Source organism: Grampus griseus (genome assembly GCF_964374135.1).
Source record: "Grampus griseus genome assembly, chromosome: 13".
Classification (NCBI taxonomy): Eukaryota; Metazoa; Chordata; class Mammalia; order Artiodactyla; family Delphinidae; genus Grampus; species Grampus griseus.
In genome coordinates, this window is record NC_139007.1 from 79,420,178 (window position 1) to 79,443,514 (window position 23,337).

At 55.1% G+C, this 23,337-nt stretch overlaps 1 protein-coding gene across 2 annotated transcripts in view; it reads left to right on the forward strand.

The window, feature by feature from the left end:
• Positions 1 to 23,337, forward strand: part of SYNJ2 (synaptojanin 2) — a 97,937-nt gene that overhangs the window by 26,633 nt on the left and 47,967 nt on the right. For both annotated transcript variants that reach the window (XM_082669414.1, XM_082669415.1), the window contains exons 2-4: positions 3,844 to 3,930; positions 12,800 to 13,070; positions 16,774 to 16,999. In XM_082669414.1, the coding sequence (XP_082525540.1) occupies positions 3,844 to 3,930; positions 12,800 to 13,070; positions 16,774 to 16,999 (584 nt within the window). The remainder of the gene's footprint in view (positions 1 to 3,843; positions 3,931 to 12,799; positions 13,071 to 16,773; positions 17,000 to 23,337) is intronic.

The following is a 23,337-nucleotide window of genomic DNA, read 5'->3' on the forward strand; positions in this document are numbered from 1 at the left end:
AGTTCACACTCCCCCACTTCCTGCCCCTCTTCCCTGCTCCCTTCTTCTCCTTAGCTCATATCACTGTCTGTATTGTGCTACGGATCTGATCTGTCCCCCTCGGCAGGAAGCTTGTGTGGTTCCTGGCACCGAGTAGGTGCCGCCGCTCCACCACCTTTGTGGCAGCCTCGTCAATGCCGCGGCTCCCGGCTCCCAGCCCCGCCGGGTTGGCCTCCACTGTCATCGCTCATCCGTTCATGACATGTGTCCCTTCTTTGCCGCTGCCCAGCGTCTGCCTCGGCTGACTCTGGCGTAGGTGGGTTGGGGTCTGTTTGGATCCCTGCTGGGTCCCTGTGCCTGGGACAGTGCCAGCCGCATTTGGCTCTCAGATACATGCCCACTGAACGAACGGCTGAATCCCTGGGCAAGAGGTGGACGAGGATGAGGGTGGGAGTGTAAACGAGAGGACTTTCTGGAAAGTCATGGCCAATGTGGGGGCGGGGAGGGGGGATGTGGGCGGGGGAAGCAAAAACATTCTCACATGGAAAAACCTACCGGAAATGCAAAAAGTGTGGAAGACAGGCGTAGTCTATTTTTGAGACATTAAGTAAGGAAGGACAGAAGTTGCCAACGGGCAGATCAAATACGGTCTGCAGAGGTGTGCAGCCCACACGGTGCTTAAAATAAATCTGGACTGGTTGCCAACACTGAAAAATCAGAAGTATCCTATTTCTCTTGAAAAACTGGAGGCTTGCTGGTGTTGTGCTGGCCTGTCCTCCTGGGGTAACAGGGTGGGAACGGACCGTGAGCCCCCATCAGCAGGGGCGTGTGTCCTCTGGTCGCCCAGGGCCCCTCCAGCAGCTTCACTCGTTCATTACCTGCCTGAGGCCTGTATGTATCTGATTTGTGAGCTCCCTCTTGAAGAGCAAAATGGATTTCTTCTTCCTTCGACACTAAGTGAGGAAACAGTTATTTGGGGCAGGCGGCATGTTGGGCAGTTTTAGAACAGGCTGCCTGGGAGGCCAGGCCTCCGGGAGTGCTGCAGATGGGGCTGTGAGGGCCGCGCGGGGGCCTGCGTCACAGGGATGGGACGCATCCTGCTTCCACGTTGCAGGGGTCAGAAGGGGCCTCGGAGAGGAGGGCGTGGAGAAAAGGAGAGACGGTTTGCCGGGAGTCTGGGCTTTAAGAGGGTACCCCGGAATGTGACCTTGTTTGGAAATAGGGTCATTGCAGGTGTAATTCGTTAGGTTGAATTGAGGTCATCCTGGAGGGGGCCCCAAATCCGGTGTGATGGGTGTCCTTACAAGAGGAGAGAGACACAGAGCCACACGGGGAGAAGACAGCCACGTGACGATGCAGGCAGGGGTTGGAGTGACGCAGCGGCAAGCTGAGGAAGGCCAAGATGGATGGCCACCGCCACAAGCCAGAACAAGGCGAGAGGACCCTCCCCGGGGGCCTCCAGAGGAAGTGTGGCCCGCTGACACCTTGCTTCCAGACTTCCAGGCTCCGGAACCGAGAGCTGAGAAAGTTCGATGTTTCAGGCCACCTGGTTGGTTTACCGTCAGTCTGTTTGTGGTGGAGCAAAAGCATCTCCCAGGACTGTCACGTGCACTAAGGTCGTGACCTGCCATGTGAACCACGTGTGAACGTCGGGGATAATGGTGTTGATTATATATTCAGGAGTCAATCATTTACAGGATTTGAATGGGACAAAGTGGCCTGGTGGCGTTGTGCTTCTTTGTTTTTAAAATAGGATGAAAAGTCTTTTTTGTTTGTGTTTGTTTAATTTTCCCAGCGCAGGGGTGGGGGACATGGTGTGCGGGCTTGTCCTCTGTGATCCAGCAGGGCAAGGGGTCAGTCTGTTTCCACGGCTTCTCCTGAAGCCCTGTTCCCACCTCTGAAGTGTGGATTTGACCACATTAACTTTGGCTGGCAGTTTCCCGGGGTTTTGTTTATTCGGTCGGGACTATTTGCAGAGGTGCATGAATGCACAAAGACCACCATGTTTTAGGGTCAGCAAAGTGAGACCCAGATGATACTCCGGCTTCAGGGTTCTGTTCAAAGGCTTTGTAAGTCTCTGAGGGTTAAAATATGACTTTTTCGTGTCAGAATTATTCTCTTGCATTGAGCAACTTGTCCCCCGAGGTGAGGACCAGGCCTCTCCCTGGTTAGACTGGGAGACACCATGCGTGGCCCCGAACAGGGCCTGCAAGGGGCAGTTCGCTTCCATCTGTGGGGTTGGGATTTCACAGGCTTTACCTGTCCTAGGGCTTCACGTGTCCTAGAGCAGGGAGCAGGCCACTTCCAGGAGGGCTCCATGGCCCAGGGCCCAGGGCCCGTCCCTTAATGGCGGGTTTGTCACCACCCTGGGCAGAGAATAGACTCGGGGAGGAGAGGCTCCAGGAACTGGGTTGTATCCATCTGGGGCCCCTCGGATGTCCACACCCTAATCCCCAGTTCCTGTGAAAGTTACTACACGTGGCAGAAGGGGCTTTGCAGATGTGATTACGTTAAGGGCCTTGAGATGGGAGATTGTTTGGGGTCATCTGGGGGCCCAGTGTACTCACAATGGTCCTTAACAGATGGAAGAGGGAGGCAGGAGAAGGAGAGAGAATGAGGTATGAAGATGGAAGCAGATATCAGAGTGATGCGATTGCTGGCTTTGGAGAGTAAGGAAGCAGCCAGTAGCCAAGGACTGCAGGGGACTCTAGAAGCTGCAAAAGGCAGGGGGATGGCTTCTCTTCTAGGGCCTCCAGAGGCAACCCCATCCTTTTGACCTCTCGATTTTAACCCGGTGAAACCCATTTCAGAGACTTCGGACAAGCAGAATTATAAGATCACAAATTTGTGTTGTCTTGGGCCACTGAGCATGTGGTGGGTCATTTGTTACCGCGGCGGTGGAGACTAATACATCATTCCACCGCCTCCCAGCCGTCCCGCATCCTCTGCGGCAAGTCGATGGAGTCGGCAGGGCTATGGTAGTTACCTTCAGGTTACTCTTCTCCCTGATCCCCCCCACCAAAAAAAAACCTAATCAATTAGAAAAATTCACATGACCGTTGGAGGAAAATGTCATTTATTGAACTGGTTTTTAACCATATAACTTAACCATGTAACTCCTTGGAGATTCTGATGAAAATTATGGATCTAAGCCTCTTCTGAGAAAGGGGTACAAAGGCCTGGCCCCTGTAACAGCCAACGGCATCTCCAGTGGCGTCTGTGGCATCATCGTCAAGGTTCAGGGCTCCCTGCTTCTAACAGCCTTTCTCTCTGTCAGTTTTTCTGCCTTCGCTTTTGCACCGGGCTGGGTCTCGCCCTGGGCGTTCCCAGTAACTGCTGAAGACCCGGGGCCTCTGTTCATCAGCCTGCCTTGGGGTTCACTGGCCCCAGGCCTCCTGCTTAGCCCCCATGTGTTAGCTGGTCCCTGGGGGCAGGTGGGCACTTGAACAACGCAGCCTCCGGTGGACGATAGTTAAGAAGGACGGTCCTCCCCATCAGGGAGTGATGACTCACTGCTGTTCCTGAGCATGTGGACTGCGGCGCAGAGGGACGGGGCCGGCCTGCAGCAACTGGCCCGGGCTCGAACCCTCACACTCACGTCTGCCAGCCGGGGACTCCCCTCTGCCTCTCCAGCCCGCAGGCAGCTGTCGGAGCTTCCAGAGAGCAAGCTTTTGGTGGGGAGGTCTGAGTTACTGCAGCTCAGTGATTTGCTGATCCTCAGACCTCCACAAATATTACTTGGGGCCGAGCTATTGTCTCTGCGTTTTCTTTTCCGAGTGGGTGGGAGCTGCATTTGGAAGCTGCAGTGAATGAACTCCAACAGGAGGCTCAGCTGATGCTGTCTGTGCTGTGTTTCTTCCCCAGCTCCAGAAGAAAAGGAGGTCATTAAAGGCCAGTATGGAAAGCTCACTGATGCTTATGGCTGCCTGGGGGAGCTCAGGTTGAAGTCCGGTGAGTACCCACTCCAAGGGGCAGCAGCTGTCAGACCCCCCTGGCTAGATAGATTTCTGGTGCCGGGCAGAGCCTCTCTTATGTTAGTGTGGAAAGACTGTGGGATTTAGGCGTTTTATTTTAACTGTTATCATCCTTTAAAATGTTTCTTTCGCCGAGCCAGCTCCTCTGGGCAGGAGGTCCAGGTGAGCGCAGCCTGGTCCTGCCAGGGGTGCTTCGTGCCCTGGCTGCAGAGGAAGCTCACCTTCATCGCGTGCCCACCAGGATCTAAGGTTTTCCAGCCTGGTCTGGAGGTGGAGGGCTCAACCCAGGGGCTTGTTTGTTGTTTACAAGAGATCTGTGTTCCAGACCGGGTGGCGGTCAGAGGCCCGGAGCCCCTGGACTTGCTGGGTGTGTCTTGAGGGAGAGGAGCTGGGACGGCGCGTTGTTGGCTAGGAGAGAAAAGCCACCAGCACCTGACTGTCGGGCACCAAGGGTGGGTGTGAGCGAGAGCAACGGAAAGAGCTTCAGAGCTGGGCTGTGTAGTGTGACTAGAAGGGACAGAGAATTACAGGAGCAAGTGGGCATCCTGCTCGGCGTGATACTCGAGGGGCGGAGCCGTAGGCTGGGGTGGGGTGCCACCGCCTCCGTGTGGGACCCCTGGCTCACCTCTGCGCTCCTAGACCTCTTGGGAGCCCTGGTGCACTTCTGGGGCTGCAGCCCCCGTGTCCTTCCTCCCCTCTCGGCTGCCTCATTTACAGCTGAGTGTCTCCGAGGACTTACGGGGCCAAGACCAGAAGAGGCTGTGAGTTCACCAAACGCAGGCTCTTCCCGAGCTGAGCGCGTGCATCTCCACGTCCACGGAGCAGCTGTTTTCCTGGATTGAGGATTTTGAAAGCTGACAGAACAGCCCTGTTGTTTGCTGTTACTTTTCTGGTCTTTTCTTTAGTGGGATGTTTTTTTTCTGAACTATGATGATGACATTGATCATCTCCCAACAGTGTTTAGGAAAAGCATTCAGTACCCTCGTGACAAAATGCACTTATTCAATGTCTATTTTGTGCCAATGGCTGAGTATACATTAGATTCTTTAATCCTAAAAACAAGTCAGTGTGATACGGCATCTTTATCCTCGTTTTCAGTAAAGGAAACAGACTCAGAGGGTAAAAGGAGCTTGCCTAAGAAGCTTAGGTAGGATTCAAACCTGGATCTAGCTGCCTCCAGACCCTTGCTTTTTTCATGAAGATGTGCTGCCTGCCAAGGGTTTCTGCAGATTTTTTCCCCTGCAGCAGTTTTTTTTCTGAGGTTATGAAAAATTCCTGTGGCCTTTCCTCAGTCATGAGGATATGAGGATGACAGCTAACCTTACATAGTGCTCACTCTGAGCTAGCACTGTTTTAAGTGTTTAAATTTATTAACTCAGCTCTCCCAACAACCTATGAGGTAGGGACTGTGACTGACAGAGAGCTTAAGCGTTGTATTTCATCTATGCTGTGACACAGTTTTTATATTACAACACCTGGACATTTAAGATATGTTACAGTTGTTGGCATCCTAGTTATACTTGGCAACATTCTTCCTGTACATAAATTAATGGTCCATTTCTCATATGTCACTAGCCCGAAGTCGGGCAGTCCTCAAGTGGCGACTGGGGTTTAAACTCTTGCTTTCTGGCTACAGCGGCTTCCTTCAACCACTAGGCTGTTCTGTCCTGGAAGGAACAGAAAGGCTGAGATTTCAAGGCCAGGAAGGCAGTACCTTCCCCACATCCCAGGGCAAAGCTTTTCTTCCTGGGCTATGATTTGAGGTCAGATCCAGGGAACTGGTCCTAACTGGGAAGGGTGGCAGCCCCCAGAGACATTGTCAGAGTGAGCCAGGGTGTCTGCGGGTGCCCAGCTGCAGCAGGCTCATCCCGGGGCAGGGAGTGGAGGGAGGTGACCAACTCCTAAAGCTGCCCTGGGCAAGGCCATCCTCCCCGCCTGCAGCCCTCCACCCTCCCCCGAGGGGTGAGTGAGCACAGCCTCTGGTCCCCAGCCCCCATTTCTGGTGTCCTCTGAATCCCCTCAGCCCTGCCCACCAGTGTCACCCTGCAGGGTGGGCTGTGAAGGTCCCCGAGCATGGTGAGAATGCGTTTGACTTTTGGAATGTCAGGATTATTCGGCCTTTCTCAACACATTTCTGAAAGTGCCCAGGGTATCTGAAGGATGGAAGGATTGGGCCTTGTTATCGAGTTTTTCAAATTCCCTTTGGCTACACTGAGGAGTGTTTGGCTTTAACTTGAATTTCTTTTCCCACTGCAAGTCCCCACCCCAGGACTATGGTCTGTTTTGTTTTTTTCCCCCCACCTGTGGAGGGTGTCAGCAGCACAGAGTGAAATTCCAACTTTCATTTGCTACGGAGACAACCAGCCCGAGTGGGAGTCTGCCGCCCCTTTTGATTTTCTTAGGCTGAAGGCCTCTGTACAAAGAGAGAGACTTCCCCTCAGGCTCTTAACTTGGGGCAGTTGTTCAGTTTCAATCTACCTCAGTGAAAATAGCCTTTTATGTTAGAAATTAACAAACATATACAGGTTTGTAGATTTTCGTGGAGAGCCAAAGTCCCTCCTTCCTCTCTGAAATGGCAGCAGGAAGCGGGTGGAGCCCCCGCAGTAAGCCCCGGAGCTGGGCTTCCTGACACATACACAGTACAAAGCATAGAAAGTGAGAGTATAGCTATGGAAAGAATTTATCCCAATGATTATAGGAATTTAACTCCCTTTTCACCTAAGCTCTCAAGGCCTCCCTATTTCATAGCCTCAGGAGTTGAAGAAATTGAGGTCTCTAATGAATTGTGTCTCCTGGAGTTGTGCAGTGCACAGCCTGTGAAACTGTACATGCCCGTCCTGTAAACCTTCTGCCAGATAGCCCTCCTCAAATCTAGTTTCGGCTTCTCAACAGACTGACCTGAGTTAATTTAATTTCTAATTTCCTCTAAAAGCAGGAAAACTGCCTCAAGTCTATCTTACATAGTTCTGAAGGGGCTTACATGAGAGAATGAACATGGACTGAACTTGGGTACTGAGTGTTGGGGGAGGCTGTCCTGCAGGGGGTGGGTCTTTCTGGGAGAACTAGGTATGTGGCCCAGGCTGAGTGCCTTCCGGTCAGGGACTCCTGGTGGTGGTTAGTCTGCCCAGGCCAGTCGAGGGCTGACTTCTCTGGGCAGTCACCGCAGAATGGGACGTCTCTGGAGAGGGAATTTTGAGTCTCTGAGCCTTTGAGATTCGGGGAAGGCCGTGTCCTCCAGCAAGTCTTGAAAGGGGATGGCCATCAGTTGTAATAATTTATTTTAATCCTTACACCCAGTGGTGTGCTCTCCACTGTTTGACTTCCAGCTCTCTGGGGGGAACTCCCTGACAGGCCGCGTTTGCCAATTTCTGTGGTGTAAGTGCACCCACCGCGGCTGACTTCAGGCCAGTGTGGAATTGGGCTGTGATGTGCTCCGCTGGCTCCCGGGAGCTGGTGAAAGCTGCCAGCGCACCGCTGCCTTCACTGCTCTCATCTTCTTGGCAGGGAAGGATAAAGAGGTACTTGAGATGAGCAGGTGGATACAGATCATTAGAATTCTGAGCTCGTTGGTAAGGGGTAGGGGCGGGAGCTCCGGGCTCCTCCGGCCGCAGCTCATCACTTCACAGCTGGGGAAGCCTAGGCTCCCTGAGTCCCATGTTCACGGATCTGAGAGTATCCTCTACAAGCAGACGAGTAGGTAGGACAGTTTGTAGGCACCCAGGGTTGAGATCAGTACGCACCTGGCCGGGGAGAGAACTCCGAGGCCGAGCAAACACAGAGAAAACCCGGCACAGAAAATGCCCAGCCTTGTCCCTGAATGAACCATTGTGTCTGCCCCTGACTCATCGGGACTCCAGCGCCCGCCCTTCCCAGCCAGATGATGGACGACGGGTGGCCACAGAGGAGGCTCGGACCCTGGCACTGCAGGGGTCGGGGTTTCTCCTGGGCAGCTCTGACTTGGAGCTGGGCTTTGAGGGAGAGGATTTCTACATCGATATTGAGGTTTTGGAGGCTTTTTAAAATTGGGGTAAAATATTCATAAGATAAAATTTACCATTTTAAGCAGTTTTAAGCGTACAGGTCAGTGGCATGAAGGACATTCACATTGTTGTGCAACCGTCACCACCATCCGTCTCTTGAACGTTTTTCATCTTCCCAGACTGAAGCCCTGTCCCCGTGAACAAGTATATATATCGAGTTGGTTGCATTCCGTTGCCCCACGCTGCACACTCAGGCTGCCTCTGTGTGCGGGTGTGACCTCTCCTGGTTGTGGTGTGTCTTTTTGGCCTGTGACCCATTTCTTGCCCTCACCCCCTCCTCACCTGACTCTGGCCGGCAACCTCTCACCCAGGCATGGTCTTGCTTGGGCCAGAGCACTGGAATCAGAGTGTTGGAGCTGGAAGGGACGGGGAGCCCATCTGGTGCCCAGAGAGGGCCTGGGACTTGTCTGAGGCCCCAGAGGCCATTGGAGGCGTGCAGAGCCCAGAGCCCCATCTTCTGAGGCCAAGGCAAGCTTGGCTTTTGTCTTTGCCTTGCTACAAGGCCCTAACTGGTTTCAAGCCCCTGGACTCAGCCTTGACTAATGACTTCTGAGACATCCCCACCCCCGTCCCAGGCCCAGTTTACTTCTGGGCCGTGAGAAAATTGATCCTGGGTTACTGGAAACACAGCTTGGATCCCGTGCTCAAGGTGACGGCAGAGGGGATTTCTCACACGCCGGGGTGGGGGGCGGGGTGGCGCGTCCCACCGGCCTCACTTTTACCCCTAGAGACGCCTTCTGTGTGGGATCACAGGCTAACAGCATCCTCACGGTACCACCCCCAACCCCTGTCTCCTGCAGTGCATGAGAGCACAGGGGCTGTTACACAGATGGGTAGACGGGGTGATGCCAGAGCTGGAGTGACCCCTGCCAGGCTGAGCAGGCCGGGCAGGTCCCCCTCCTGGAGGGACGGAGGCCTAGGGCTGTTCTTCTGGGGGTCACAGAGACAGTCCACAGTGCAGGACATGGTTAGATCTGAGGAGAACAGTTTCCAAGCCCTCCTCTCCTTCCAGGAATCGGTTTGCCTAAACATGTCCTGTGATGAGGGGCCAGTTTCTCACCCTCTCTGTTCCATCCACAGCCACCTGTCTGCTCTCTTACCTTTCCCCTGCCCGGAATCTCACTGTGGTGAGCTGCTTCAGAAGTAAATGCCTCTAGGGTGCCAAACACAGGGACAGTTCAGAATACTGTCAGCAGTTGAGGAAGCCAGTCACCTCAATGACTAGGTAGCAGATTTGTTGACAAGCCAGATGATAGTCAGTTGTTTGCCTTCCACAAAATGGAAGTAGTTGGGGCATCAGCTGACAGCATTAACAGTAGCTTTGTTGATAGAGTATTGTGATTTCTTTTTCTTTAACGTGTAGCTCAGAAGGATTTTGAAGGGTTGAGTGACATTTCTATAATGAAGCTCTTTCTGTTCGCACCTATTAATGTAAACGAGGTCTCTTAGTGTTTACTGCTATAAAAATGGAAAATAGAACTAGACTTGCTATAGAATCTACTGATAGTTTCATTCCATCAATAAATAATATTTATCCACGAACTGTAAGTCCCATCCATCCCATTAAGAGAAGCCTTTCCGACAAATCTTTACTTTTTCTATTAAACAATTATTTAACAAAAATGTTTCGTTTACATCGTTTGACCAATCGTGTACTAAACATCATTGCCTGAGTGATAACTCAAGCCAAAAGCCACTCTTTTTGGAGACGTGGAGCTGCAGAATCAAATTGCTGTACAATATGGTCAGGTGAAGCACAAAATGTTACATTAGGATGAAGCTCTGTGGGGAGAGTGGACTGGAAATAGGAGGGAAAATCCCGTCTGTTAAAGAAGATCTTGTTCATGGATTCCTTTAAACAATAGATGATGAGAGTACGAATCACCGTCTAGATTCCACCGGGTGCTGGTAAAGAGGCCCACGACGGTTTTACATGTCAGCATTTAGCACATGATGGAAAATGTATCACAACCATTTAAACTAATAGCGAACCCTTCTGGTGTCAATTTGAAAATGAGCGAGAGGTGCATTGGTCAATCACAGTTCTTAGAGAGACAACAGCCGAAGTTGTTGAAGGCCGCTGGACCTTATGGCCAGATGGAGCCTGGGCCAAGGTGAGACCCACGTTTGCATCTTGGTCCAACACAGACCAGCTGTGCACCGGGCGGGTGATTCAGCTCCCCGGGGACAGTCTCTTGTGTCAGATAGCAGCGCTGTTAGGCAGGTTGGCCATACTTCTGCAAGGACACGGTTAAGAGCACCGGCTCTGGAACCAGACTTGGCTTGAGTAACTTGCCCGGGTGGGATAGCCAGAAAGTGGATTTGAATCCCACCTCCCCGCTGTGCCACCTCGGGCAGGCTACTCACCCTCCCTGTGCCTCTGTCTCCCTTCCTTTGAATGGGGCTAAAAATTGTACCTCCCTCATGGGGGTGCTGGGAGGAAGTGTGTGGAATGGTGCCCGGCACACGGTAAGCATCGCCCTGAGGATTAACTGTCGCTAAAGCATCTGCTTCCCGCGTGCTCCCACACGGTGGCTCTTCTTATTCTTCACCCTCTCCTGAGCCCCTCGTCCCAGGACTCGGGAGCCCGACGCCTCGGTGGCGGCGGCCCCTTCCCTTTGCTCTCATATATTTCAAGAGCCTTTTCACGCCTGCAGTTGCATGCCCGCCCCACGCCTCCCCAGGGCCACTGCCCTGCGCAGGAAGTGCGTGCTGTCTTCGGAGCACCCTGGAACTCTTGCCAGGGACTCGGCCCCCCGACGCAGAGGCTGTTGAGGAAATGGTACCAGAAACCCACTTCATGACTCGGAGGGAGAGACGTAAAGTAGAATTTTCTGTGCCGCCCCTGGAACCCACCCCCTCCAGGGTCTAATCTTGGGCTCGCAGCCTAGCCCACCGGGCTGTCCTCTGGCCACTGCAAGGGGACAGTTCTCGAACTCTGCTTCACCCCGTGCCGAGCCCACCGGAAGAGGCAGGTGGGATGCGTGGGCCTTGGTTCTAGGCTGGGGTAGTATTTGTATTTGTGAGGCTGAAATTTGAGGATGTCAACCCCACATAAACCCCACCTGTCTTCCAGAAACGACGCCTGTTCTGCTTAAGAAACTCAGCCCCCTGACACCTGGCACTGTCCACAGCATAACTGCCTTATTCTTGTTGTTTCAAAATGATTTCCTGATCATGTGACTGGAGACGTGGGATACGAGCCAGTATGGTTGCCTATTGTATGTGACCCCCAACCCCCGGTAGGCCTGGTACGAGTGGTGACCTATTTATCAAATGAAGGGCTCTTTAATAAAAACCGGATGTTACCCGACCCCCAGCAGGACTCTTTTTCTCATTCAGTGTGAGGAAGGAGCCTAGCATAAGTGAGCAGTGGAGTTGGCAGTCTTAGGGGTCTTAGCAAAGTGTCCAGAGATCTAAGGACGCTGACCACCATTGCTCTGGATAATGACCACTGAACATTTGGAGTAGATCTGGGTGGGATCGGGTCCTTTAAACCTCAGTAGGCTGGGAGGAGTGTGCTCTGGACCAGAATCACACCAGCCCCTAAAGGCTCGTTACCCAACTTATCTCCTGGGCCTTCTCCTGAGAAAGGGGACTATGGGGCAGTGTCCCCACTGTCTCCAGAGTAAAGCATTGCCTTGGAACAGAAAACAGCCATGGATGGTGTGGTGGCATCCCCGGAGAGGGGTGTGTCCTCCTCCTGGCAGTGGGGTCCGCACTGGTTGGGGTAACCTTTCACCGGGGGAGGGGAGGCTCGAGCTGCTCTCTCATTGGCCTATTTAGGAAGTGTTCGTCAAACACTTGCCGTATGCAATGCCAGGATGCTGGGATATGACAACCAAACAGAGCCCTGCCCTTAAGGAACCCCCAATCTACTGGGGGACACACGCAGGGAAGGAGGCTGTTAGCTTTGTGTGTGACGAGGGCTACCACTTAGCCCTTAGAAGGGACACCCAGCAGTGTCTTGGGAGAGCAGGGAAGCCTCCCTGGAGGAGGTGCTGCCGACCTCACCCCAGGAGGGCGGAGAGGAGTTCTCCTGGGAAGGGGTCTGGGTAGAGGCATTGGGAAGGCTCTTGCTGGTCTAGAGGCTGAGGGTGGGAAGGTGATTGGGGAGGGAGTTGAGGAAGGCCTCGCTGGCAGAGGCCCAGGGGTGCAAGGGCGCATTTGAGGAGCTGCAGAGACGGCCTGTAAAAGCTGCTGGACCCTGCGCGCTGTGTGTGGGAAGGGGCAGGAGGTGGGCAGGAGTGGCTCGGACCTCCCAGATGTTCCCACTTCAGCCCTGTGGGCAAGTGGGAGCCTGGAAGGATTTCAGCAAAGGAGGAGGTCTGCGATCAAGCGGGTTTGGGAGGCCGCTCCAGCGATGGAGCTTGGAGGACTGACTCCGGCTGGAGCCCTGAGGATTCGTGGGGAGGGTGGATTTGAGAGGCTTGAGGTGTGGGGCTGGGAAGGCTCCAGGCAGACTCTGGAGGGCAGCAGGACCACCTGGGCTTGGTAAGCGCAGCCTGCTGGCCCGGCCCCAGAGGCCTGGGTGGTGCCGAGAACTCACATTTCTAACAGGCTGCAGGTGATGCTGCCGCTGCTGGACAGGGGCCGGGCTCTGGAACCACGGCTCCAGGCTTCGGGCTCAGGTGACAGGGCGGACCCCTGAGCCACGGAGTTTAGGAAGGCGAGGTCTGGGGGATGCAAAGGCGAGAACAGGAAGTTGCGTGGTTGCAGCCGAAAGCCCGGCTGCCCATCACCCGCGTCACCGCCCGCCGCTCTGCCGCCCGTGATCCTCAGCCCCCACGTCTCACTCCCTTCCAGGTGGCACCTCCCTGAGCTTCCTGGTTTTGGTGACGGGCTGCACATCTGTGGGCAGAATTCCAGAGGCCGAAATCTACAAAATCACCGCCACCGACTTTTACCCACTTCAGGAAGAGGCCAAGGAGGAGGACCGCCTCACAGCCTTGAGGAAGATCCTCAACTCAGGGGTCTTCTACTTCTCCTGGCCCAACGATGGGTCTTGCTTCGACCTCACTGTCCGGGCACAGAAGCAGGGCGATGACAGCTCCGAGTGGGGCAACTCCTTCTTCTGGTGAGGCCCTGGGGCCCGGGCTCTCCTGCCCACAGCTGACATGGAGGGCGGGCTCCGATGGGCGCCTGCATCCTTGATCTCCACTTCGCATCATCCCCGGCACCTCGGTCACCTGTGAGAGCTGTGATCTGTGCCCGCTCACTCTCCGCACAATGAGAGGCGAACAAGCCCCACTCCCCACCAGGGGTCGGGGAGGGTGTTCAACATGGTTTAATGCAGACTTAGGAAGGAAAATCTGCTCCATAAGTAAAGAGCACAAGTGGCAGCATCTCTCGGTTTCTCCCAAGTGCCTGGGCCTGTGCTCAGTGCTTCCCTGGCCCCTGGGCCCCTCAGTTCTCCTGGTTATCCTCCAGCCTACAGACATTTACCACCGACATTTCTAAAGCACTGTTCTAAGTTCTCTGGGGGTCATAACTCACGTAATCCGCATAGTAACCAATGAGGTAGGGTCTGTTATCCCCATTTTACAGGTAAGGAGACTGAGGCTTGAATAACAGAGGGAATTTGACCCCAGGCATCTGGCTCCAGATCCCATGCTGTTAATCACGAAACCAAACCAGTTGTATCAACGGCAAAACTGAGTCATCCTGCCAAGGTGGTGTGCAGTAGTGTGATAAGACAGACCAGAAGCCCAGGCAAAAGTGGTTGGGTTTCTGTATGTTTAGGGTCATCTGGGCGCTCCTTCAGGGACTAGCTAGTGTGGATGACCCTATAAATATGTAAATTATCTCCCTTTCTGGGCTCCAGGGGTCATGACCCTCACCAGTCCTGTGAAAGAGCCAGGGGGGTACAGCGATTCACATGCAATGGAGCTGTTCCCCTCAGATTTACCAGGAGATAAGAGTCAGAAGCAAAAGTGATGAAAATCCCGCTGTAGAAATTGTTCCAGTACACCTCACATAATGAGGCGTTCCTAGATTCCAGTGTTGGCCTTTGGGGCTACCCCAGTTTCTAGCCCTGAGTCAGGACTGATGAGGCTTCTTTGTGCCCTTTATTTATTCATCCCTCCCTTACCCAAACAGAGGAGGTCATAGGTTTCCATCACCAGGTAAGTGTACTTAGCTTGGTGCTTGGACTCCCACGAGTGAGTTCCTGACTTCCATTTGGAGAAAGGGGGTTCGCCATATCCTTCCATGTGTCCCCATACTCCCTGCCCCACCAAATCTTCTTAGGTTCTCTGGTTTTGTTGAGTTTGGGGGGCAGTAGCATGCTCAAACTTCAAGCGTGTGAGTCTCCTGCTGATCTTGTTAAAATGCAGATTTTGACGGAGCAGGGCTGGGCTGGGGCCCGAGACTCGGCATTTCTAGCAAGGAGCCAATGGTGACGCCATTGCTGCTGGTTTGAGGACCACACTCTGAGTAACAGGTGCAGGGGATGGTGTGTCTGTGAATCACTAGTTCCATTTTGCAGGTGCACGTGCCCCTGAAGGCAGCCAAGCTCAGGGACGCAGGGGCTGTGGGGTATGAGGGGTCTTTCTTAGGCCGGGGGCTCCTTTTCAGCTGGGACTGTCTGATGAGCCGAGGCTAGGGGTCTCAGAGGCTGTAACATTTGTTGGGTGCCTGGATTGCCCTTTGTACCTGCTCTTCTCAGGCCTCCTGATGCCAGCTCTGTGGTTGGAGATTTGAGATCCACAAAGAAGACAAAGCAGAGAATCACAGGGTGAAGGCAGAAGGGGCTTGGGGAGCGGGAGGCCCCAAGTGCACACTAGACTGTCTTGGGCTCTGGAGGTGCGAGGCTGCTGGGCCATCCCACACTCCAGGGCGTGGTGTTTGGGCTCAGGGCGGCACCCATGGAGCTGACCACAGCTGAGTCAGCCCCAGCTTGCGTGGTCACGGGCTTGATGGCCTGAACCCACCATTTGGGGTGCGGTGTTCAAGGTCTGAACCCACATCTGGAGTCAGATGGGGTCAGCGCTGAACGTGGCTGGTGTACAGCGGGGTGAAGGCATTTTTCTGGGCTGGTTACTGTTCCCCACCGATCGTTGCTTCCTAGTACCATCCAGTCCTGGAAGGAGACGCAGGCTGTTTTCCTTTGTAGGTTTGGGTTTCTTCCTTCAAGGATGTGAGCTGTCCTCCCACAGGGGATCAGGCCAGTGTGACTACAGACAGGATTATTTAGAGCTGTCTGTTTGGCAAACGGTTCCTTCCCCTGACCCCTAGTGACTGATGGCAGCCATAGCCGTGTGGCTGGAAGACCCTGGAATATTCTGGAGGCCTTCCTTTGATGCTGATTTCATATGGGGATGACTAAAGATGGTTTATCATCTGAATTTTAGAGAGGGTTTCAGAAGAGGGGAAGGTGTTTTTGTAAAGTAATGCTTCATGCTCATCATTCTTTAGGCAGACCAGCGCCCTGGTGTGAGAGGTCAGGCATGGCCCTGCTCCTGGGGCGGGGGGTGTCTCTTAGTGCCCACGCGGTCACGTCGGGGAGGCTGGCCTGAGAGCAGGGAGTGGCTGCCTCTTGCCACTTGGAGAAGCCGCCTGAGACGTCAGAGCTCACGGCACACTTCTCCAGAAAGGAGAGAGCTGCTTAGGGCAGGAATCGTGCTGCCTTTTTTAAACAAATAGGGCATTGTAACCTAGATTAGCTTGCTACCCTGTGGTGGTTCCTGCCTCCTGGGGAGCGTGTTAGGGGCCTCGGAACGGCACTGCTTGGGTCCCCTGGGTGAACTGTGTGGAGCCCGGAAGAAGCCTGAGGCCCGTGCACGCCCTCCGAGCCCCACTTCTCAGAGCAACCACTTGCCTGCTCAGTAAGCTCCAGTGGGCGCTGGGGAGGCCGAGCGAGTGAGAGATGAGAGCAGGGTGTGGCCATGCACAGGTGCAGCTGTCAAGGTAGGGCCTTCAGCAGGAGAGGCTCGGGGTGAAGAGCACAGCTCCAACTCCATGCTGCCGCTTCCTGGCGCTGTGACCTTGCGCGAGTACTTCTCTTCTGTGCCTCAGTTTCTTCATCTGTAAAATGGGGTGAATGATAACACCTGGTACACAGGGCTGTTTCAAGGATGAAGTGAGTTGATCCGTCCCAAAGCACGTAGAACGGTGCTCGGTGCCCTTGATAAACGTTGGCCTTTATCCCCATGATTATCACCGTGGATGCCAGGGACCCAGAACAATCCACTGGGTATGGGGAGGAAGTACTAGAACTTTCATTAGGTTTTATGTTCCTCTCATCCCATTTATTTATCATCCATTGCTTTGTAATGCTCTCATTACATTCACCTTGTGGGACCTGAATATAATTTAAGTAAGCATGTAAGCATGCATATATTTAATTATTTTATGATTTGTCATGTTATCATTTATCACTATCCTGTCATCGTAAAGCATGATTAAATTTTTACTGATGGGATTCATTATCAAAAACTGCAGAGGCCACCAGTGTAAACAGAGGCTTCTCTGAGATTCCCTGAAAGGCCTGTGACTGACTCACACCTGTACCTGGATTCCATTCACTGATACTGACGCCTGGGAGTAGCTTCAGGAAAGGACTCCTAGCCCTTTCCTGCTGCACGTGTCTCCGTGGCCCTGCCGTTTGGGGTGTCTCGGAAGCACACGCACGTCCTAGGCTGTGTGTCCCGATTGTGGAGTTCATGGGGAGTGTGCAGTGTGGGAAGGCAGCCCCTGGGCACCTCCCCGACTTGCTTTGGGCACGGTGTTCCCTCGAGGATGTGAGGTGGCCTGAACCGCTGTGGGGCTCTGTTTTGCAGGAACCAGCTGCTGCACGTGCCCCTGAGGCAGCACCAGGTGCGCTGCTGTGACTGGCTGCTGAAGGTCATCTGCGGGGTGGTGGCCGTCCGCACGGTGTACGCCTCTCACAAGCAGGCCAAGGCCTGCCTCGTCTCCCGTATCAGCTGCGAGCGCGCCGGTGCTCGCTTCCACACCCGAGGCGTGAACGACGACGGCCATGTGTCCAACTTCGTGGAGACGGAGCAGGTCAGTAGTGCCTAGGCCGGCCCGTGGCCCCCGCTGGTTCAGAGCAGAGGAACCTGTGCAAACTTGTTTCCGTTGGAGGCGGGGGTGCTGGAGGCGTTTTCGTGGCTCCTCGCTCTCCCAGGAGCACATAGGGCTCTGTTTGCAAATGTGGCCTCGGGTTTGCATGCTGTATCTTTTCTTTTAATACATTTATCTATTTACTTATTTATGTATTTTTGGCCGCGTTGGGTCTTCGTTGCTGTGTGCGGGCTTTCTCTGGTTGTGGCGAGCGGGGGCTACTCTTTGTCGCGGTGCGCGGGCTTCTCATGGCGGTGGCTTTTCTTGTTGTGGAGCACGGGCTCTAGACACGTGGGCTTCAGTAGTTGTGGCACACGGGCTCAGTAGTTTGTGGCTTGGGGCTTAGTTGCTCTGCGGCACGTGGGATCTTCCCGGACCAGGGCTCGAACCCGTGTCCCCTGCATTGGCAGGCGGATTCTTAACCACTGCGCCACCAGAGAAGTCCCTGCATGCTGTATCTTTTTTGATTCTCTTCTCACGCTGGAAAAGCGTTGCTTACCCAGGGGTATTTCCTAAAAAGAAGAAGGAATTTTTGCCGTGATATCACGAAGGGTGGTGGTTATTCAGAGAGCAGCTGACAAATGAACCAATAAGGTTTGAAAATCTTTTTAAGACAAAAGTAAGTAGCTGAATAATGGCAGGATGAGAGAAGGAAGTTATTTTTCATTCTAGATCCACTGAAGCTTCCTCCTGGAAGCAAGTCTTAGCAGCTGGGAGTTGTGAAATCTGCCATGTGAGGCAGCAGCTCCGTGGAATAGAACCTTCTGCTTAATTTCTCATTGACTTTTTCCCCCCTAAATTCTGTTCTCATTCCCAGAGATGCTGTCTTACAGCTGCTTTATTTATTATTATTATTATTATTTTTTGCTAACAGGTGATTTTTTTGCGAACATGCTAACATGCGATGTTATCCTACACAGTAGGATAATACCACCGTGTAGACTAACTGATAGAATAAATCAAAGGATAGCCCATGAAAGGCACAGCAGTGGTATTGCCGTGGGTGTCAAGCTGCAAGCAGCCCGTGTTTGTTTAGTGCTGATGGGACTTTGCATCCCCTCTTACGGCTGCAGCTGCGACAGGTGTTTCCTACCAGGGCTTTAGCCAGTTTAATTCAGCACAGATTTGAGCACTTGCCTTCCGTGTGTGAGCTGGACCTGCCTGGGCTTTCGGAGGGCACAGAGCGGGGAGGGTCCTCTTGGGGTCAGATGCTGAGTAGGGGGATGCCAGTCAGCAGCCTGAAGATGAGCAGAGGGGCAATTTCTTGCCTGTGACTTCAGCTCTCCTGGACATAGACGCGGCTGGTAAATAAACACCTGGTTAAAAATGACAGAGAAAACGCAGCCCCCAGATGGGGGCCTTCCTCACAGTGTTCCATCCCGGTCTTTATCCTTGTGTCATTAGTCTTTGCACCATTCAATTCATTCCACAGATCTTAATTACTTTTCACCTGCCACAGGCTGAGCGCTGTGCTGGGAAGTGGGGGCCAAAGATGCAAAGCATTTTTGGACGAATCAAAATACCAGAGACCCTGAACCTGGTAACTGAGCGGGATTTAGGAGGTTTCCGGGGGCAGCCCTGGAGCGAGCCCCTGCGGTTCAGCCTTCGCCTCGTTCCCCATCCCGCCCTCGGGCAGAGAGTACCTTGTTTAGTGCCCCTTAGATTTTTTTGGATTTCAACCAGTTTTTTAAAAATTGGGGTCCCATCTACTTGTCAAGCAAGTCATTGATAAAGCAACTGTCCTCCTTATCACTGTCTGTTCCTAAACGATAAGACGTTTTAACACTGAAAATGTAAGAAGACGTAGTGGTTTCCTGGAACTGCTGTGACGAGCACCGCAAATGGTGGGAGTGGGGGCAGTGCTGAAAAGGACTGAAATGTATTGTCTCCCAGTCCTGGAGGCCAGAGCCCGAGAGCAGGGCGTGCGCACCGCCGCGCTCCTTCTGACGCCTCTGGGGGAGGAGCCTTCCCACTGGCAGCTTCTGACGCCCCGGCGGTGGCAGCGTCACTCCCATCTGGCTCCAGCACCACGTGGCATCTTCTCCCTGCGTGTGTGTGTTTCTCCCCTTTACATAAGGACACCAGGCATATTGGATTGAGGGCCCAGCCTACTCCAACCTGACCTTTCTTAACTAATTGCATCTGCAACGGCTCTTATCTCCAAGTAAGGTCACATTCCCAGGTGTTGGGGGTTAGGCTTTCAACATACTGTTGTTTTTTGCGGTACGCGGGCCCCTCACTGTTGTGGCCTCTCCCGTTGCGGAGCACAGGCTCCGGACGCGCAGGCTCAGCGGCCATGGCTCACGGGCCCAGCCGCTCCACGGCATGTGGGATCTTCCCGGACCGGGGCACGAACCCGCGTCCCCTGCACCGGCAGGCGGACTTCCCGACCACTGTGCCACCAGGGAAACCCCTTCAACATATCTTTTTGAGGGGGGCCACAATTCAATCCAACACAAGGACATAACCTGACATTAACAGGTCAGGACTGTGCTTTCAATGCAGCGCGTTTAGCTTTATGAACAATCTCCCTATTGTCCTTGCTCTTCTCGTTTTTCTACAGACTAGGGTTGGGCCTCTGCTCTGGTTGTTCTAAGTGTGCCTGGTGACTTGCGCTTGTCTCCTGCCTGCCCCGTGTATGTGCTCGGAGGCAGGGACCCTGTCCCCTCCAGCAGCGTGCGGCCGGCCCGCGAGGCCTTAGAGCCCGCAGCGCCCTGCCCCCTCCCCGCCCCCCCCCCCCCGCTCCTGCAGCCCACCCTGTTACTTAAATTGCCGGCACCTGCCTCCCTTCTTGGGCGCGGGGAGGGGTTTCTTGGCTCCTGTGAGCTTTGTGGGCTTCCGGGTTTGTGCTTTTCCTCCCTTTCTTCCTCCGCGCTGCTCTCGGGATGAGGCCCTCGCCCCGACTTTGCTCCCAGGAGCAGCGGATGAGCTGACAGTCAGCCAGACATCACCAGCTGCTGTCCTGCCGGGACCCAGAGGCTGCAAGTGAGCCCCACGGTGATTTCGTTTTCACAGACACACATGGGGCAGGAGGTCGTGGGCTTGCACCCAAAGCAGTTCCTCGTGGGGCGCGTGCGTTTCAGTCTGCTCCCAAGGGACCCCGTGCTCTCCACCACGGGAGGGAGGAGCCGGACGAGTCACACCAGCAGGGCCTCCAAACAGCGTGACCGCCCTGGCGTGTGGAGGAGAAGGTGACCCCAGGGGAGGGGTCGTTTCCCAGAGCCGATACAGGGGTGTCCTCGTCGGCAACACAGATGCACGTCCTGAGCCCCTCAGCTGAGTCTGAGCGGGAGCCTGCCGGGTGGGGTCACAGCAGGGAGGAGACAGACCAGCTGGCCCTCGGGGGTGCCTCCCACGGTAAGTGGTCAGTGCTCAGCTGTGAGCCTCCTACCTGGAGAGAGAAGGAAAGACAGCAGAGCAAGGGAGGGCAGGGAGAGGCCTGTGTGCTAGCGGAGGACCCTGCAAGGTGGGGAGTCTTGGAGGAGGGCCCTGGGAGGTGGGGAGTCTTGGAGGAGGACGCTGGGAGGTGGGGAGTCTTGGAGGAGGACCCTGGGAGGTGGGGAGTCTTGGAGGAGGACCTTGGGAGGTGGGGAGTCTTGGAGGAGGACGCTGGGAGGTGGGGAGTCTTGGAGGAGAACCCTGGGAGGTGGGGAGTCTTGCAGGAGGACCCAGGGAGGTGGGGAGTCTTGGACGAGGACGCTGGGAGGTGGGGAGTCTTGGACGAGGACGCTGGGAGGTGGGGAGTCTTGGACGAGGACGCTGGGAGGTGGGGAGTCTTGCAGGAGGACGCTGGGAGGTGGGGAGTCTTGCAGGAGGACCCAGGGAGGTGGGGAGTCTTGGAGGAGGACGCTGGGAGGTGGGGAGTCTTGGAGGAGGACGCTGGGAGGTGGGGAGTCTTGCAGGAGGACCCAGGGAGGTGGGGAGTCTTGGAGGAGGACGCTGGGAGGTGGGAAGTCTTGCAGGAGGGCCCAGGGAGGTGGGGAGTCTTGCAGGAGGGCCCTGGGAGGTGGGGAATCTTGGAGGAGGACCCTGGGAGGTGGGGAGTCTTGGAGGAGGATGCTGGGCGGTGGGGAGTCTTGGAGGAGGACCCTGGGAGGTGGGGAGTCTTGCAGGAGGACCCAGGGAGGTGGGGAGTCTTGGAGGAGGACGCTGGGAGGTGGGGAGTCTTGGAGGAGGACGCTGGGAGGTGGGGAGTCTTGCAGGAGGACCCAGGGAGGTGGGGAGTCTTGGAGGAGGACGCTGGGAGGTGGGGAGTCTTGGAGGAGGACGCTGGGAGGTGGGGAGTCTTGCAGGAGGACCCAGGGAGGTGGGGAGTCTTGCAGGAGGACCCAGGGAGGTGGGGAGTCTTGGAGGAGGACTCTGGGAGGTGGGGATTCTTGGAGGAGGACGCTGGGAGGTGGGGAGTCTTGGAGGAGGACGCTGGGAGGTGGGGAGTCTTGGAGGAGGACGCTGGGAGGTGGGGAGTCTTGGAGGAGGACCCAGGGAGGTGGGGAGTCTTGGAGGAGGACTCTGGGAGGTGGGGAGTCTTGGAGGAGGACCCAGGGAGGTGGGGAGTCTTGCAGGAGGGCCCTGGGAGGTGGGGAGTCTTGGAGGAGGACCCAGGGAGGTGGGGAGTCTTGCAGGAGGACCCAGGGAGGTGGGGAGTCTTGGAGGAGGACGCTGGGAGGTGGGGAGTCTTGGAGGAGGACGCTGGGAGGTGGGGAGTCTTGGAGGAGGACGCTGGGAGGTGGGGAGTCTTGGAGGAGGGCGCTGGGAGGTGGGGAGTCTTGGAGGAGGGCGCTGGGAGGTGAGGAGTCTTGGACGAGGACGCTGGGAGGTGGGGAGTCTTGGACGAGGACGCTGGGAGGTGGGGAGTCTTGGATGAGGACGCTGGGAGGTGGGGAGTCTTGGATGAGGATGCTGGGAGGTGGAGAGTCTTGGAGGAGGACCCTGGGAGGTGGAGAACCACGGAGGAAGAGGAAGACACGAGGCGTCGCCTGCTTCGTGACCTGGCATTTAGAGAAATGGCAGGATCTGAAACCTCATGTCTGCACCTGAGGGTGCAGGCAGCAACTTGAGGACATTGGTACTGAGCCCGCGGCAGGAAGGAGCATTGGCTGGGGCAGCTTGGCCCCTCTTGTGTTGCCTGCAGGTCACCTCCAGCCTGTGCCCTCTGCTAGGGGACTGAGACCTCAGCCACTGGGGAGGGGAGGTCCTGTAGCAGAGGCGCGAGGGCGGCTGACGGGCTGCTTGCCTCTGTCATTCAGACCAGCGATGGCGCGAGACGGAGCAGGCTGGATCCCTGACGTGGAGACTAACTCTCAGGGAGCCAGAAAAGGGAGGTGTTTTCAAACCATCCACTCCTGCCTTGCTTTTATGTTTTTCCCTAAGAGAACAGTCTTTCTCCTCCAAGGCAGGCTGTGTATGTGTGCCCGTTTGTGGGTAGGGGGGTTTTGTGTGGGCGTGCAGGCATATGTGTGTTGTGTATTTGCTCGTGTGCACACACGTATATGTTGTGTGCACATTTGTGTTGTGTAGATGCATGTGTGCGCAGGTGTGGACGGCATCTTGGTCTCCCTGGGCGGAGTCTGCAGTCTTTTCAGCTCTGCTGGGAGTCCCACCTGGTGGGCTCGCTCTGCCGCCATGACTCGCGGCACAGAAAGTCCCCTCATTTACCCAAAGAAAACAAAAGATAACGATTTGGATACTGAAGATAAGGCCCCTGGTTCATCAGGGAGGTTAGGATGACCGTGAGTGTTCTCCCGGGAATGCAGACCTGGAAGGAATTGGTTTGCAAACACCTCATCCTGGACCAGAAGTTCAGCAAAAAGCCTTGTGGAGAAAAGTGTCTCTATCCAGTGGCGAGGCTTCCTGCTTTGTCCCTTTCTCGTTACGGTTGTTGGGCTGCTGCTCCCCCACTCTGTGAAAGGGGCGCGCTCGGTGCCAGGCCTGGCCTCGAGCCACACGCCGCGGTGGCTCCCCCTTCCTGAAGCCCCTCCTGCTCTGCGTTTCCCTCCCACCTCTGTCTGTCCCCTCCTAGATCCCCTCTCCTGCCCGCGGCCTGAACCCTGTTCCCATGTTCTGCGGGGCAGGAGGCTTTTCCGAGCTGAACGGGAAGGAGTGACCGCCCTGGGCCCCAGAACGCTCCCTCCTTTGCTTCACGGCACGTCACCCCTCTGTGATCAGGTGACGCTAACTCCGTTGAGAGAGGGAAACCGAGGCAGGAGGTGGTTAAGGAACAGAGCCTGGGTCACCCCGCTGGGCAGAGGGGAGTGGGACCCGGGTCGGCGGTGTCCCAGAGC